This window comes from Pantherophis guttatus, chromosome 15 (genome assembly GCF_059756535.1).
Source record: "Pantherophis guttatus breed Tessera chromosome 15, ASM5975653v1, whole genome shotgun sequence".
Classification (NCBI taxonomy): domain Eukaryota; kingdom Metazoa; phylum Chordata; class Lepidosauria; order Squamata; family Colubridae; genus Pantherophis; species Pantherophis guttatus.
Window position 1 is genome coordinate 15,396,331 of NC_142077.1, and position 16,650 is coordinate 15,412,980.

General features: G+C 49.7%; 2 protein-coding genes across 2 annotated transcripts; one reads left to right on the plus strand and one right to left on the minus strand.

Moving 5' to 3' along the window:
• Nucleotides 1-651: 651 nt before the first annotated feature.
• On the plus strand, nucleotides 652-7,471 carry LOC148111970 (vomeronasal type-2 receptor 26-like). The gene is made up of 3 exons (XM_087879366.1): nucleotides 652-690; nucleotides 3,483-3,609; nucleotides 6,342-7,471. Exons 1-3 carry the CDS (start codon nucleotides 652-654, stop codon nucleotides 7,250-7,252), a joined length of 1,077 nt encoding a protein of 358 aa, XP_087735492.1. The 3' UTR covers nucleotides 7,253-7,471.
• A 2,795-nt stretch (nucleotides 7,472-10,266) lies between these two features.
• On the minus strand, nucleotides 10,267-15,910 carry LOC148111971 (vomeronasal type-2 receptor 26-like). The gene is made up of 4 exons (XM_087879367.1): nucleotides 15,788-15,910; nucleotides 14,219-14,985; nucleotides 11,629-11,753; nucleotides 10,267-10,486 (listed from the first exon to the last, which is right to left on the minus strand). The coding sequence occupies exons 2-4, from the start codon at nucleotides 14,975-14,977 to the stop codon at nucleotides 10,267-10,269; spliced, it is 1,104 nt and encodes a 367-aa protein (XP_087735493.1). The 5' UTR covers nucleotides 14,978-14,985; nucleotides 15,788-15,910.
• Nucleotides 15,911-16,650: the final 740 nt, after the last annotated feature.

Genomic DNA, 16,650 nt, shown 5'->3' on the forward strand with positions numbered 1-16,650 from the left:
GCTGAATTGGGAATGTATACAATTCATCCACTATCCAAAATCAAAGCATGTAACCACTGGCACAAAGTCAATGAAATGGAGACTGATAGACTCCCCAAGTTATGCTTACTAGAGCAGATAAACTCACAATCACAAACCTCTTGGATCACTAAACTGATTAATTTTGGAAGTAGCTGTGGCCTTCCTGTCTCTTGCGTAACAGGAGAACGATTAAAAAAAACAGCTGCCCAAAGAATTAAGGATGTAGAAGCACAAAATGACATGGCTATTCTTAGTAAGGTGGGTAAGTTGAAATGGCTGAGCAAATACAAACCTACTTTTCAACTAGACAACTATTTAAAGTTACAACTGCCAAAACATCTTAGGGAGAGATTTACGCGAGCGAGATTCAAACAGCTGGACACAATGGTCAGATATGGGAGATGCCACTCTAGACCTTATAATGGACGTCTCTGCATTTGCAGAGTGGCAGAGGCAGAAGACCTGGCTCACATCCCATTTGATTGCTGCCTGCATAAGAGGGTGAGAGGCAGATACCTTGGTCCATAGACCAAACGAAGGACCCATTGGGAATCCCATATCAAAATGACTCACCTTATCTGCAGCCAGAATTTGAAAACAACATTTAATACAGCTCAGTACTTGAGCAAAATGGCTCGGTTGAGATCGGCATTTGTGGGGCTGATTGGGGTAGACTGAAGGGGTGATATTGAAATATAATTTTATCATATTTTATTTATCCATATATTATTGTATTCTATTCCAATCTTATTTTGAATTGCATTTTATTCAAATTCCATTTTAAATTGTTTTTATCGGATTTTAGTAATAATTTGTGTTTGGAACTCTGCACTTTGATTTGGCCCATGGACTAATCAATCAAGTAAACAAACATAACCTTCAGGTGTCGTTGGAAAAATTTAAAAAGATTAAAAATTATTTGAGTATCATTTTGAAGACAGTTTTTATCCATTTAGTTATCATACCATTCGCCCCTCAGTTTTCTAATCACATCACACAATTGTTTGTGAGTCCGTTACTGAAATCCAGTGATGTCACCAGTCTTCCCATAATCTATTTAGGAAGTGCAATGATGGGTGAGAATGACTTTTGGGATGAGGAGAAGAGAGGCTGCCTAGGGAAGGATCAGAGAAGAGGGGAGAATCCAGGGGTGAAATTCACTTACCTTCCACACCAGTTCGCAAATGTGTGCGCACTACCACAGAGCCCTCATCAGAGCCTCCCCCAGACTCCAGGACTGGCCCATGTCCCTCCCCAACCTCCTCACTGTCCAAATCTGCTGCCGGCTCCACTGGCCACTGGTGGGCCACAACAGCTATATGGATTCTTGCTTCGTCTTCTGTCAATCCTGTCTCCAGGCGCAGAAGTGCATTTGAGACACAACGTGGCATCTGGAGAATTGATCTGGTGAATTTGGATTGAACTACTTCTAATGATGTAAAACATGAAGCTGACGGTCCGAGCAATGTCCCATAAAGGAGCTGTGCTAGCGACTTGGGCACAAAAAGCTGAAGAGCAGCAGGGACATAGTAGCCTCCCTTTGTGCGGAAACAATGAAGAATGGTGCTGGCTGATCTTTGGCCCAGGGCAGCTGCATGTTTCTTGAACCCTTGGCCTGAATGGCCACCCCCAGGGATTTGAAGGGGCTTCCCTGCTCTATTTTGTGGCCATTTAGATACCATGAATAAAGTTTTGGCCTTTTTGATCTTTGTTTTCTCATCATTTATGCCCAGTTGATTGTAATTGCAGTGCTGGAGAAGGGCTCGCAAGGCTCTTTTCAGGCCTTCTGGTGTCCTGGAGAGGATCACAGGGGCATCTGCATAGAGCAGGAGGGCGATGCTTCGGTCACCTATTTTTTGTGGGGGGGGGTGATTTGGTTTGTTTAGCCATTTTACCATGCCAGTTATGTAAAAGTTGAAAAGCAGGGGGGCCAAAATGCCCCCGTTTAACCCCCTTTTGAGTTTTAACTGACTTCGAGAGGGACCCCTGCATATCACACCTCACCTTGAGGGACGTTTTGGTATGTAGGGCAGGTAAGAGATGAAGAAGCCTGTGGTCAATTGAGGCAGCTTCCAGCTTCTCCCATAGCTTAGTCCTGGGAACCGTATCAAAGGCTGCCTTGAGATCTATGAAGCAGGCGTAGAATGATGCAGGTCTATTTGATATGTATTTTTCCATCAGTTGATGAAGAACTAAGCACTGATCGGTAGTGCCTCTCCCCTCTCTAAGCCCGGCTCCCTCTTCAGCGATCAAATTCTCCAGAGCCAGCCACTCTCCATCTGGAGGTGTTTTCCATCAGGATGACCAGGGAGAAGATTAGCCTGACAACTTTCTTCTTGATCAATCCATGCTTTCTGGGAATCAACCTCTTGTTTTCAAAGAGTTTATGAATAAACCTTTTCCCCCCTCTCTTCATTTTATTTGTCATCTGCTCTAGAATGTTCCCTATAATTGATCAATTGTGTTAATTATATTTTCTCTATGCTTTGTCAGTAAATGATGAACGAATCTTTCTCAAACATTTTCATTCACTTATGAAGATAATGGCCGTATTTGTATCCTATTTAACCATATTTGGAGATTAGACAATTGTGGAAGAAAGATTCAATGTGGGATAAGAAACAAAGTTTTCAACTTTTCAAATTCCTGGATGCTCCCATTCTAGTTTCATCCCTTTCTGGAGAAGAATGAATTTTGGAATATTTCTGAGAGGAAACTGTATTTGGACCAAAATGGAGAAATAAAAGCAGATCTAGGCATCAAAATCTCCTTGGTTCTCCCCAAGGAGGATCCCAGGACAGAAATTCTGGCGTATTTTGAAAGACAGAGACTTTCTATCGACCAAGATGTTCTTTCATGGCTAAAGTTGCTCAATAAGGTGGGAGAAATTTTGGTGTCTTTTCTCTATTTTCCAAAGCCTGAGGTCCCATTTCAAGTGGGCAAAGCCTGGAGTCTCCAGGGTGGTTGGTCTCCCATGCCAGGTGGTGTCATCTCATGGAAGCTCTTCAACAGACGGGACTTAAGTGGAGTGGCTTTGCCATGTTTTATGGAAACCTTTCAAGATCTTACTGGTCAGAGGTTTCTTTCTCCATCAGAGTTTTACTCTACATTAAAAAATCTAATGGAATAAAAGCTTCCTAAATCTTTTAGAGTAAACTTTGTTGTCAGTTTTAATATGATTATATCATCATACATAAATCATTTTTCAATTCCATCCCTTTAGACTACATTAAATAGAAAAGGACTTTATTGTAATGTTAAATTCCAAAAGAAAAAGGGAGGAACTAAAGGAAGAATCTGCCAGTTGTTTTACCTCCTGCATCTGTTTAGAAGTAGTCAGAGATTTCCTATTTACCTCAATGAAGACCAGAGGCTATTTGTCTCCTTCCATTTCTATGTCTATTTTCCATGGATGGAGAATCCTAACACCTTTTCTTTGGCATTCCTTTTCTTCTGCTCAGTCCCTGCCTCAGTCCAAATGTGTGGAAAGTTGTCATCCTGGATTTGTCAAGAGGGCTCGAGAAGGAGAGCCAGTTTGCTGCTATGACTGCCTTCCTTGTCCGGAGGGCACCTTCTCCACTCAGGAAGGTGGGTCACACTGAGGAAAATGGGAGGCTTTGTGGAACTGGATCCATCCAGAGGATTTTCATGAAAGTGGAAGTTAAAAGACACATTGAAGCTCAGCTGTCATTGTTTTTTTTAATCTGCACAATTTCTTATCTAAATGGAAGTAAATCAAAAAGATTTGGAAGGAGGGGCTGGGAAGAGATGGGAGGAGGGGATGGCAGACTGGGCAAGCTTTACTAACAGCAGAGGAAATATCTCTTCTGCTTTTTAGTTTGGATATGTGCTGCTAAATTCACCTTTCTAGGAACATCTGACTTCTTTGAAATTTGATGAATTGTTTTAGGTCCACCTTCTGAAAGACCTTGCAATCCACTGTATATTGGATCCTCCCCTTGAGGATCACTGAGAAGGTGTCACTGGTCCATAATCTGGTGCTGTGGATTGTTATGGGGGGAACTCATTACACAAATATTCTACCAGTCATGTAGATCAATCAATCAATCAATCAATCAATCAATCAATCAACCAGAATAGAACAGAGCTGGAAGGGACCTTGGAGTCTTTTAATCCACCCCCTATACCCTATACCAGGGGTTCTCAACCTGTGGGTCACAACCCCTTTGGGGGTCGAACGACCCTTTCACAGGGATCCCCTAAGACAGTGGTCACCAACTGGTGGTCCACGGAGAAATTTTCGTATTGCATTTTTGCAGGTGGTGCAATACGGAAAAAGGAGTGCAGCCCTCGCCGTCCGGAATGAATGGTGCTGTTGTGGTGGTGGTCGAGGGGGCGACACAAGCGGCAAGAAGCGGCGTTTGCGATGGGACTCGGAGTGATAAATGGCATCTGGTCTGGGGAGCAGCCAGATTTTGCTCTCCATTGCGGACGCCAGATCAGCCCCCTGCAAGCTCTCGTCTCTTGAGGAGCGCTCCCTGAAGCGGTGCTGGAAACTTTGGTCGGGCTCCTCGAGAGACGAGAGTTTCCAGCGGGCCGATCTGGTGTCTGCAATGGAGAGCAAAATCCGGCTTCTTCTCTCCGCTGTAAGTGCGGCATCAGAATTCTGCCTTGGTATATTTGCGGCGCAAGGCAGCTCTCATCTCCTGCCGCTTGGGACTTGGAGCGGTAAATGGTGTCTGGTCTGGGGAACAGCCGGATTTTGCTCTCCATTGTGGATGCCAGATCGGCCCCCTGCAAGCTCTCGTCTCTCGAGGAGCGCTCCCTGAAGTGGCGCTGCAAACTTTGGTTGGGCTCCCCGAGAGACGAGAGCTCACAGGAGGCCGATCTGGCATCCGCAATGGAGAGCAAAATCTGGCTGCTCCCCAGACCAGTCACCATTTACCGCTCCGAGTCCCAAGCGGCAGGAGATGAGGGCTGCCTTGGCCACCGGCTGGCACAAATATACCAAGGCGAATGCTCATGCAAGTTCAAGTAGTGCTTTGCTCCCACACTTCTTCCGGCCCTTGTTGGTGCTCCACACACCTCGGTCTCTCAGGGAGACGCTTGACTTCCTCTCAGCCCCAAGACACTGGCTGGCCCATGAGATGAGAGAGAGAGAGAGAATGAGAGAGAGACAGAGACAGAAAGAGACAAAGAATGAAAGAGAAAGGCAGAATGAGAGAGAGAGAAAGAGAGAGAATGAAAAAGAATCAGAGAATGAGAGAGAGAGACAAAATGAAAGAGAATCAGAGAGAGAATCAGAATGAGAGTGGGGGAGAGAGAGAAAGAGGGGGGAGAAAGTGGGGGGAGAGAGAAAGAGAGAATGAGAGAGTGGGGGAGAAAGGGAAAGAGAAAGAATGAGAAAGAGAGGGGGGAGAGAGAAAGAATGAGAGTTGGGGAAGAGAAAGAATGAGAGAAAAAGTGGGAGAGAGAGAAAGAGAGGGGAGAGAGAGAAGGAGAGAATGAGAGAGAGAAGAGTGGGGGAGAGAGAGAGGGAGGGAGAGAGAAAGAGAGAATGAGATAGAAAGAGTGGGAGAGAGAGAGAGGAGGGAGAGTGCCTAAAGGACCCCATCATGTCACTGAAAGTCCAGGTGCTTCAGCAAGCGGCATGCTGGATTCGTATTAGTGGTCCGCAAAATTTAAAATGATGAACTTGGTGGTCCCTGAGGTCCAAAAGGTTGGGGACCCCTGGCCTAAGACCATTGGAAAACACATATTTTCAAAGGTTTTAGGAATAATTTTATGTTTGGGGGTCATAACAACATGAGGAACTGTATTAAAGGGTCGCGGCATTAGGAAGGTTGAGAACCACTGCCCTATACCAGTTCAGACAAGTGACTGTCCAGTCTCTTCTTAAAAACCTCCAATGTTGCAGCACCCACAACTTCTGGAGGCCAGCTGTTCCACTGGTTAATTGCTCTCACTGATAGGAAGTTTCTCCTGAATTCCAGGTTGCTTCCAGATGTTACAAGATACTGTAGGTATCCTCCAAGTCCAGGATATTAACTGCCATGAGGCAGGACTCAGGATGTTTGTCTAAAAAGATTATATGATTCATTATTAACCTCTAATAATGTAGATTCCTATGAAGATTCTACACATTACACAGGAAATAATTAAGATCCTAGGACTTCCCTCAACTTCATATACCTAGCTACATTTTTTAAAAAATATCCTTCTTTTGCTCTTTTTAATGAAATAGCTAAGAAATACTTGTTGGAAAATGCCCATGGTAACAGCTGTCATCCAAAAAAAGTATTTTTTGAAATGTAACAAAAACAGTATATAAAAGAAATATTGCTTTTGGACTTTCTCAGATACGCAAAAATGCACCAAGTGTCCAGATGATAAATATCCAAATGAGGCCAGAGTCCAATGTATCCCCAAAGTCATAACCTTCCTGTCTTATGAAGAACGTCTGGGCATCATCCTGGTCTCTTTTGCCCTATTCTTCTTCCTAACAACAGGCCTTGTTTTAATCATCTTCATTAAATACCGAGAAACTCCCCTTGTCAAAGCCAACAACCGGGACCTCTCCTACATCCTCCTGGTCTCCCTCCTGCTTTGCTTCTTGTCTTCTTCTCTCTTCATTGGTCAACCAAGGAAAGCCACCTGCCTTCTCCGACAAACGGTCTTCAGCATCATCTTCTCAGTGGCCGTTTCTTCTCTCTTGGCCAAAACCATCATGGTAGTGCTGGCCTTCCTGGCCACAAAACCAGGAAACCAAGTGAAGAGATGGTTGGGGAAGAGCTTGGCCAACTCCATCATCCTCTCTTGTTCTGCTGTCCAAATTCTCATCTGCTCCACCTGGCTGGGAGTTTCTCCCCCCTTCCCTGAGTCTGACCTCCACTCCCAGCCTGGAGAGATCATCCTGCAATGCAACGAAGGGGCCGTTGTCATGTTCTACGTCACCTTCAGCTACATGGGCTTCCTGGCTGCCATCTGCTTCACGGTGGCTTTCCTGGCCAGGAACCTGCCTGGGGCCTTCAACGAAGCCAAGCTGATCACCTTCAGCATGCTGGTCTTCTGCAGTGTCTGGGTGACTTTTGTGCCCACCTACCTGAGCACCAAAGGGAAATCCATGGTGGCTGTGCAGGTCTTCTCCATCCTGGCCTCCAGTGCTGGTCTGCTGGGCTGCATCTTCATCCCCAAGTGCTACATTATCCTTCTGAGGCCAGACCTCAACACAAAGGAGCAGCTCACAGCCAGAACAAGTGTACAAACATGAGATATAACACAAATGTGATATTGAAAGAATTGTTAAAAGTTTCTTTTATTTGAAAGAAGGCAGTAATTATCCCCACTTAAATAGTTTGTTTTGAAATGGGAAATGGTTGAATGACTGGAATTATTGCATTATTCATCCCAATAAATCTAGCTAAAGAGAAATCTGTGAAAGTCATTCAGAGGAATTTAATATTTTGCAGCTCCCAAGAACAGTTTATAATTTGAGCAAATATTCCTCCTGTCAGTGGCTGAAACTATAGGTTTGTAGAATGAGAAAGTAAGAAAAGAGGTAAGATGGAAGCTGTAGGACCCATCCTCCAAGAGTTATACAATCATCTTCATGAGAACCCTTGTTCACCAATCCAGGTGGGGGGTGGGGGCGTCCCTGAAGGCTCTCTCGCTGAGAGACCCCATCAGCACCTCTTTCCCGCAGCTGCCCCTCCCTAGGGAAGGAGGGCTTTCTAAGGGATCCTGCATCCTCCCCCCTCCGTCCCTTTAGTGGGTGATAAGGACCCCTCCAACAGCCGGATCTAATCTCCTCCTCCCCAGCCCGCGGGGCTGCAACCTCGGTGAAGGGCACTGCGAAGCGAAGCCTCCGAGGTTTCCCGGAGCCCAGCGGTGAAGGATCCGCTAACCCGGAGAATAACTTCTCAGTCGCCCTCCTCCTCCTCGCCTGCCCAGCTGTCCTCCTCTTGTGGGGAGGCATCGGGTGAAGCTGCTGCTCAGAAGCCCCGCTTTGGCTCCAGCGTCCCAGAGGCCTCCCTGCCTCGATCCCCCAGGCAGCTCTCTTCAGTGGGGCTCCCGCAGCCTCTGAGCTCCGACGGGGCTGGGAGGGGAGAGGCGCAGAGCTGCCCGCTTAGCCCTCCATCCCCGCAGCCGGGCTGGGAGGAAGGCAATGCAGGCAGCCACTGCTCCGCTGCTTCCTCGCCCGCTGCGCTTCCCAGAGGGGCCCTCAGCCAGTCCTGAGGGGGGGGCTCCTGGGGGGCCAAGGCGGGAGGGGACAGGGATGGGGATCCGGCCAAGAGGACGAGGGCCCAGAAAGAGAAAGCGAGGAAAGCAAGAGAAGTAGGAAGGAGAGAAAAAAGGAGGGGGAGGGGAGGACCCCAGCCCCCCCTTCTTAACCGGCTTCCAAAGGTCTGCTGAGTAAGGGGGGGCACAATTGGGGTCTTTGCAAGGTGTGGGGTTCCCCCTTGGGCGCAACCGAAGCCAAAGTGGCCCAGAAAAGCCGTGACGTCAGCCGAGCAGCTTTGCCTGGTCTTCCCCCGAGGGGATGGGGCCCTTCTTGCTTTTCTCGCCCCCGGGGCTGCGCTCCCTTGGCTGCCCTCCACGGCTCCCTCCGGAGCGAGAGTCGGTCTTCCGCATCTCCTTCGGCTCTCCCGGGCCCCCATCTTCCCCCGCGGGGAGTCCAGGCCGTCTCTGCCACTCAAGGCGTTTCCATCCGATTCTTCTGCGCTGCGCTTGAAGGCGGTCGGGTCTGACTCGGTGGTCGCTCCTGGGCGCTTCCTACCCGGGCAGAGCCGGACCTCCCGGGAAGCCATGGCGCCCTGCCTGCAGCTTGGGGAGGGGGGCTGCTCACTCTCCCTGCACGGAGGCTGCCTGAGGCGGCCCAGTGGTCCAAGCAGCAGCCTAGGAACGGAGAGATTCTGGGTTCGAATCCCACCAGCTGGGGGGCTCTGGGCCAATCGCTGATCCCAGAGGTTAACCGTCTGCCTTTGCCCCCCTGCGATCAAGACCCAACCCTCCCCACTAATGGACTAGCAAGAATAATGGGTGGATCCCACCATCTTCCCTTCTCTGGATCTGGAGCTTCCCAATCCCGGACTGAAGGTTTCCCTCTGGGAGGGGAAGAAGAAGGGCGGAAGGCGCCACCCAGGCGGGGCTTCCTTTGCCAGAATGCAGGTGAGGAGCCACACCAGCCCCACACACCCCTTCACGCCCTGGCCCCGCGCTGCCCAACCCCCCCCCAGCTGCTCTTGGGAGGGGAGCCGCAGTAGGCAGCCTCCAGCTGGGTGGCCCCTGATTTCTACTTCTGTGCTTGTTTACCGAGGCCTTCCTGGTTTCATCACATTGTTAAAGCTTTTTTTTTAAAGGCAGGAATCGTTGAGAAAATGGGGGGGGGGCAATGGATTGGCGGCGGGGGGGGCGTGTCCTCCGCGGGGGAGAGGTCGGAGGGGCGACCGCGGGGGGCAGAGGGCGGGGGGGGGTTGGGCAGTGGGGGACCAGGGCTTGAAAGTCGGGGGAGGGGGGGGGCTGGGCGCAAGGGGGCGGGGCAGGGGAAGGCGGAGGGGCGTTTGGGGCAGGCGAGGGGGGAGGAGGGAGGCGGCGTTTGGGGTCCGGGGGAGAGGAAGGGGCCGCGGCCGGAGGAAGCGGCGGCTGCAGAGTTGAAGGGGCCGAAGAACCGCGGAGATTCTCCCGCAGCGCCTGGAGCGTCTCCGGGGCTAAGCAGGGCTGCGGAAGGTCTCGCCTGGATGGGCGCTGCGGAGGAGCCCAAGAGCCGGGAAGCCCCCCCTCCCTCTTCCCTCCCCCGGAGGAGCAGCAGGAGAGGCTCCCCCGCCCACAAGCGCCGCCCCTCCTTTGCCTTCGCCCTGCCCGACGGTCCCCAAAGCCCCCCCGGCTCTCCTGGCCCCTCCCCTCCCCTCCGCCCCCCCCAGGCTCCCCCGCCGCCCCGGAGAGTCCCAGGAGCCTCTGCCTTCCTCCGCGTGGCTCCCCCGCGGGCTCCCTCTCTCTGCCACTGGGGCTGGGACCTCCGGCTTCCCGGGGCTGAGCGAGGCTCCGGGGCTTTGGGGCCGGCTGGGTTGGGCTCCGCTGTGGAAGGGCTGCGGAAGGAGAGGCGCCACGAAGAGCTCCGGAGACTTTGGGGCAGCTGAGGGGGAGGAAAACGCCATGGAAGGAAAGGGGGGGGGTTGTGGGGGGGGGAGAGAAATGAATAAATGCCCAGAAGCTTCTCCTTGGTTTGAGTCGGTCAGGCGGAGACTTTCCCAGTTCAACCAGTTCAGCCCAGCCAGCCAGTCCAGCTCAACCACCAAGGCAGAATCCCCGGGAGCGCCCATCACCCCCGGCCAGAGCGGGCTCCGTGGCCCAGGAGAAGCGGGAGGGAGGCGGAGGGACGGCCAGGCTGAGGAGGCGGACAGGAGGCAGGAGGAGCCCCTGGGACGGCGGAGCTGAAGGGCTGCTCGGCGCCTCCCCAGCTTCCTTCGCGCCCTTCAGCTCGGCCGGCGGAGGCCCCGGACGGCGCCTGGGAGTCCAAAGAGCGAAGGGGGGGGGGGCTGGAGCTCTCGGGGGCTGCGGAGGGAGCCTCGGTGGGGCTGAAGGCTTTTGGCCAATGGGGAGGAAGAGCGCCCCCTGTGGGAAGGGCGAGGCAGCGATCTGGCTAGTCTAGCGGTGGGTGGGTGGCGGAGCTGTCCTAATTGGGGGAGTTTGGGATCTGGGGGGCAGAGCGAAGGGGAAGGAGGAGCTGGGATTCTGAGGAGGGGGGGCTGCTTTTCTTGGGGGGAAACAGGCTTCCCTGCTGGCTGGCTGGCTTTTCCTCAGAGATCGCTGGGGTCGCCCATCCAGAGGAGACCCTCAGCATCCCTGCTTAGCACCAGAGACCATCCAGGCAGCTGCGCCTCCCTGCTCCCCTCTCGCCTTGCCCCGTTGCCCGAGTGGGGGAGGCTGGATTCTAGAATCTCCTTTGCGTGGAGAAGAAATCACAATCTGCCTCTTAGAAGTTTAGAGCTCTTTCTGAGCTCACCTGCTTGCCTTTCCCTTCCACTTGAAGCTGGGCTGGGAGGGGGAGAAGAGAGAACCCTGAGAGCCTGGACAGAAGCATCAGCTCCTCTCCATCATCTTCCAGGCATTTGGGAGGGGGCCTCAACCAGGGTCCCCATGCAGCCAGGCTGGGCTGCCCCAGTTGAGGTGCCCTGGAAACAGGCAGGAGGTCCTGAGTCCAGAGTGGGATGGAAGCCCCGAAGTTGCCGTTGACCTGGGAGCCTCTGGATGGAGCTTGGCGCTGGGTCCTCTGGAAATTGTCTGCCCTCTTCGGGTCTCTCAGTTGTCGTCCTTAAGCAGATCCTGGCAGTTTAGGGGAGATTGGGGGTCATCTTGCTTGAGATGGATGCTTTTTAGGCTGTGCCTTTATGGTTTTGTTTAATTCTCTTGAATTAATAATAAAGCTTAAAATCTCTTTTTTCACTGGGGAGAGTAGAGTAGAGTAGAGTAGAGTAGAGTAGAATAGAATAGAATAGAATAGAATAGAATAGAATAGAATAGAATAGAATAGAATAGAATAGCTGTGCCCAAGTCCAGGCGCCCCCCCCCCCCATTTCCCCCTTTGCCTTTGTGGAGAGCAGGTGGGCTAAGTCCTAGGGACTCCAGAACCTTGCCCCTCCCCCCCACCATATCTCGGGGTCGGGTTTATTGGGAAGTTGCAGGTGGGGGGGAGGGGTGATTGGGACAACTGGGCCCTTTTCACTCTCACAACTGTAGACAGCAACATCTGGAGAAGGAGGGGCTTCCTCTGCCTTGAGGGAGGAGAGAAATAAGGGCAGCTGCTCAGATTCAGGGGGGCAAAATCCTCCTTTTGTTTGAGTTCAGGTGGACCCGGTTCCTCCCCTCCAGACCTTCCGGCTCTGGGGATCTGCAGAGGCCCCTTCATGAGGGCCCTTCAATTGAGTCCCAGGAGACCCTCCCTTCCTCGGTCAAATGGCTCAGACTGGCCGTCCTACTGGATTCCTTCTTCTTCAACTCTGGCAGGGACCTCGATCTGGCCGGGGATGATTGGCAGCTCCTGGGTATTTTGGGTTGGTTGTTGAGGTAGCCTGGCTGGGTGGGGTTTGCTCTGCTGCGTAAGAGCTGCGTAAGGGAAGGTCACAAATATGTGGCGGACACCTGGTGGCAGGTGAGGAGGGAGGAAAAGACGAGAGGGAGGGGGGAAAGAGGGGGAGCGGGAGGGAAATCAACAGAAGCCCAGACAGCTGCACGGGGTCCCTTCTGAAGAGGGCGGCCTTCGGATTGCTTTGATCTCGGAAGTTTTGAGCAGGTCAGGCTGATTCTTCTTCGGGTGTTTGTACTTAGAAAATCATCCAAAGACAAGGGAAGGGGACGGGGCTTCCTTCCCCCTCCCTTCCCCCTCCTCTTTACAGCAGCTGTCAGATAGGGAGAAAAACAGCAGCTGTCAGATAGGGAGGGGGGTATTGGGAGGGGGGCTGGAAGGAAGGAGGATCCTTCTGGATTAGGAGGGATCCCTGCAGATCCTCTCCGCCTGCTCCTCGTTTATCTGAGGGCTTTCCTGTCTTCCCTTCAGATTGGGGGGTGTCTGTCTGTGACCCCCAAGTCTCTCCCCCCTCTGCCTCTCCCCCCTCCTCATCCAGGCAGCAACTCTTCCGAGGGCAGAATCTTCACCTTCAATGAATGGGGGGGGGGGGAGAAAGGGAGGAGGGAGGAGGGGGGTGTCCTGGCCAGATGCTTCCAACCCCAGAGGAGGAATCGGCGGTTCTGAATTGGGGGGGGGAAGAAGCCTTTTTCTTGGACTTTGGACTTTTCAGCTATTCCACTCCACTCCTTTCCTTTCCTTTCCTTCCCCTTTCTTTTCTTTTCCCCTTTATCCCACTCTTCTCCTTCTCCTTTCTTTCCCTTTCCCATTTCTTTACTACCTTTATTTTCTATTTTATGCCATGATAATTTTAATAAAAAAATAATAATAGAAAGGAACATTTTGTTTTAGGAGCGCTTCTTGTTCCACAGCTGGAATATGCACATTCCTGGGGGGGAAAGCTCATCACAAAACACAACTTTTGTGTAAAGTGTGATAGTTTGTTTTTGAGCTCTCTGTGACAGACATTTTGTGTGAAGTCCAGCTGCTTTTGCATTGTGTCAGACTCAGTTGCATAGCTTTTGTGTTATTTTTGTGTAAAGTGTGATAGTGGGTTTTCCTGGTCACATGACCACCAAGCCACGGCCACCCAGTCACATGACCACCAAGCCACACCCACCAAACCACACCCACAGAACCTGTAGGGAAAATTTTTGAATTTCGCCCCTGCCTTCCACCTCCTCCTGGGGAGAGTCTCCAGGTCCCCTTTCTCTGGGCATCTTCTCCAGCCCTTCACAGACAAGACAAGCTTGGAAGAGGAGCAGAGAAAATGCTTTAGGTAGAAATTGTGGAGTTGAAAATTAAAGGGCCTGAAAACTGCTATTTTCTTTCTCTGGTTGAGGAAAGAAAAAAATATACAAAGTGTAAAGTTGAAATTTCTTTACACATTTTATTTTTTTATTTACTTTTTTATTATTTTAGTGTAATTAAATTATTTAATGTACCAAAATAAAAACAATCCCAAACTGAAATCCCAGACAGCTGTTCTGCCAAATTCCTTCTGCAAAGGAGCTTTTATCAGGAAATCAAGAAAGAATTGTATAAGATTTCCCTCCCCAGCTGACAGCCGATCAAACATGGCATATTTCACATCATTCCGACATTCTCACGGAGAGGATCAGGCAATCAGGCTGGTGCTTGGTTCCCACAGCTCCCTCTGACCTCTTCTACTCACTCCCTCTCACAAACACACTTTTAGCTGCTGTCAGTAGGAACAAGTGCCCACATTATTTTCTATAAGTGTCACATAAAGTAGCTGGAAAATTTCTCCGAATAACTTTCAGAGTTCTCTTTAGCAAGAATTATTGAAAGGGGAGGGAACAACAAGAATTCCAGTCATTTAAAAATTTCCATTGTGGAACATATAGATATCATCTTCTTTGACTTCTGCATACTATATAAGGACTTAATATCTCCCTTCAATTAAAAGAAACTTTAACAATTCTTCCAATATCACAATGGTGTTATATCTCATGTTTTTACATTTGTTCTGTCTGTGAGCTGCTCCTTTGTGTTGAGGTCCGGCCTCAGAAGGATAATGTAGCACTTGGGGATGAAGATGCAGCCCAGCAGACCAGCACTGGAGGCCAGGATGGAGAAGACCTGCACAGCCACCATGGATTTCCCTTTGGTGCTCAGGTAGGTGGGCACAAAAGTCACCCAGACACTGCAGAAGACCAGCATGCTGAAGGTGATCAGCTTGGCTTCGTTGAAGGCCCCAGGCAGGTTCCTGGCCAGGAAAGCCACCGTGAAGCAGATGGCAGCCAGGAAGCCCATGTAGCTGAGGGTGACGTAGAACATGACAACGGCCCCTTCGTTGCATTGCAGGATGATCTCTCCAGGCTGGGAGTGGAGGTCAGAGTCAGGGAAGGGGGCAGAAACTCCCAGCCAGGTGGAGGAGATGATAATTTGGACAGCAGAACAAGAGAAGATGATGGAGTTGACCAAGCTCTTTCCCAACCATCTCTTCACTCGGTTTTCTGGTTTTGTGGCCAGGAAAGCCAGCACCACCATGATGGTTTTGGCCAAGAGAGAAGAAATGGCAACTGAGAAGATGATGCTGAAAACCGTTTGTCGGAGAAGGCAGGTGGCTTTCCTTGGTTGACCAATAAAGAGAGAAGGAGACAAGAAGCAAAGCAGGAGGGAGACTAGGAGGATGTAGGAGAGGTCCCGGTTGTTGGCTTTGACAAGGGGAGTTTCTCTGTATTTAATGAAGATGATTAAAACAAGGCCTGTGGTTAGGAAAAAGAGTAGGGCAAAAGAGACCAGGATGATGCCCAGATGTTCTTCATAAGACAGGAAGGTTATGACTTTGGGGATACATTGGACTCTGTCCACATTTGGATATTTATCATCTGGACACTTGGTGCACATTTGTGTATCTGAGAAAGCCAAAAAATAATATTTATTTAATATTCTATCCTTTTATCTTTCAACAAAGATCTTAAACTAATAGCATGATCAATTTCCAAGATGTGTTCCTTAACAATTTCACCAAAAGAATATGTATTTGCAAACAAATGTAGAGCGAAGTCTATGAAACTGGAGGAAGTCCTAGGATGTTAATTATCTCCTGGTTAATGTGCAGAATCTTCATAGGAACCTACATTATTAGAGGTTAATAATGAATCAGCTAATCTTTCTAAGCAAACATCCTGAGACCTGACCCATGGCACTTCTTAATATATTGACTCAGAGGGTTCCTATCCTGGGATATTTAATTGGCTGTCAGAATATTCGTGTAATGAGGTTCCCCCATAACTGTCCACACTACCTCCCTGTGGACCAGCAACTCGGAGATCCTCAAGGGGAGGCCCATGTAGAAGGTATCAGAGTAATCCTTCCAGGTGATGGACCTAAGACAGTTCCTCAAGTTTCAAAGAACTTGGATGGTCCCAGAGAGTTAAATGTGGCAGGAAACATCCACACTAAAGAGAAATTTTCACTTTAAACATGAAATCTGAATAGATAGGTTTGGGCCAGCCACTGTCTCTCAGCTCCCATCTCTTCCCAGCCCCTCCTTCCAAGTCTTTTTCATTTACTTCCTTTTAGGTAAGAAATTGTGCAGGTTAAAAATAAAAAACCCAGGTGAGCTTCAATCTGTCTTTTAGCTTGCACTTTCATGAAAAGGTTCTGGATGGATCCAGTTCCACAAAGCCTCCCGTTTTCCTCAGTGTGACCCACCTTCCTGAGTGGAGAAGGTCCCCTCCGGACAAGGAACGCAGTCATAGCAGCAAACTGGCTCTCCTTCTCGAGCCCTCTTGACAAATCCAGGATGACAACTTTCCACACATTTGGCCTGAGGCAGGGACTGAGCAGAAGAAAAGGAATGCCAAAGAAAAGAGGTTAGGACTCTCCGTCCATGGAAAATGGAGGTAGAAATGGATGGAGACAAGTAGCCTCAGGTCTTCACTGAGGTAAACATGAAACCTCTGACTACTTCTAAACAGATGCAGGATGTAAAACAACTGGCAGATTCTTCCTTTAGTTCCTCCCTTTCGCTTTTGGAATTTAACATTACATTAAAGTAATTTTCTATTTAATAAAGTCTAGAGAAATGGAATTGATTTTTTAAGTATGATGATCTATTCATATTAAAACTGAGAATAAAGTTTACTCTAAAAGATCTAGGAAACTTCTTTCCATTAGATTTTATAATATGAAATTCAACTATGATGAAGAAAGAAACGTCTGACCAGGAAGATCTTGAAAGGTTTCCATAAAACATGGCAAAGCCACTCCACTTAGGTCCCGTCTCTTGAAGAACTTCCATGAGATGACACCACCTGGCATGGGAGGCCAACCACCCTGGAGACTCCAGGCTTTGCCCACTTGAAATGGGACCTCAGGCTTTGGAAAACAGAGAAAAGACAGCAAAATTTCTCCCACCTTATTGAGCAACTTTAGCCGTGAAAGAGCATCTTGGTCGATAGTAAGTCTTTGCCTTTCAAAATATGCCAGAAACTCTCTCCTGGCATCCTCCTTGGGGAGAACCAAGAAGATTTTGATGCACAGATCTGCCATTATCTCTCCATTTTGGTCCAAGT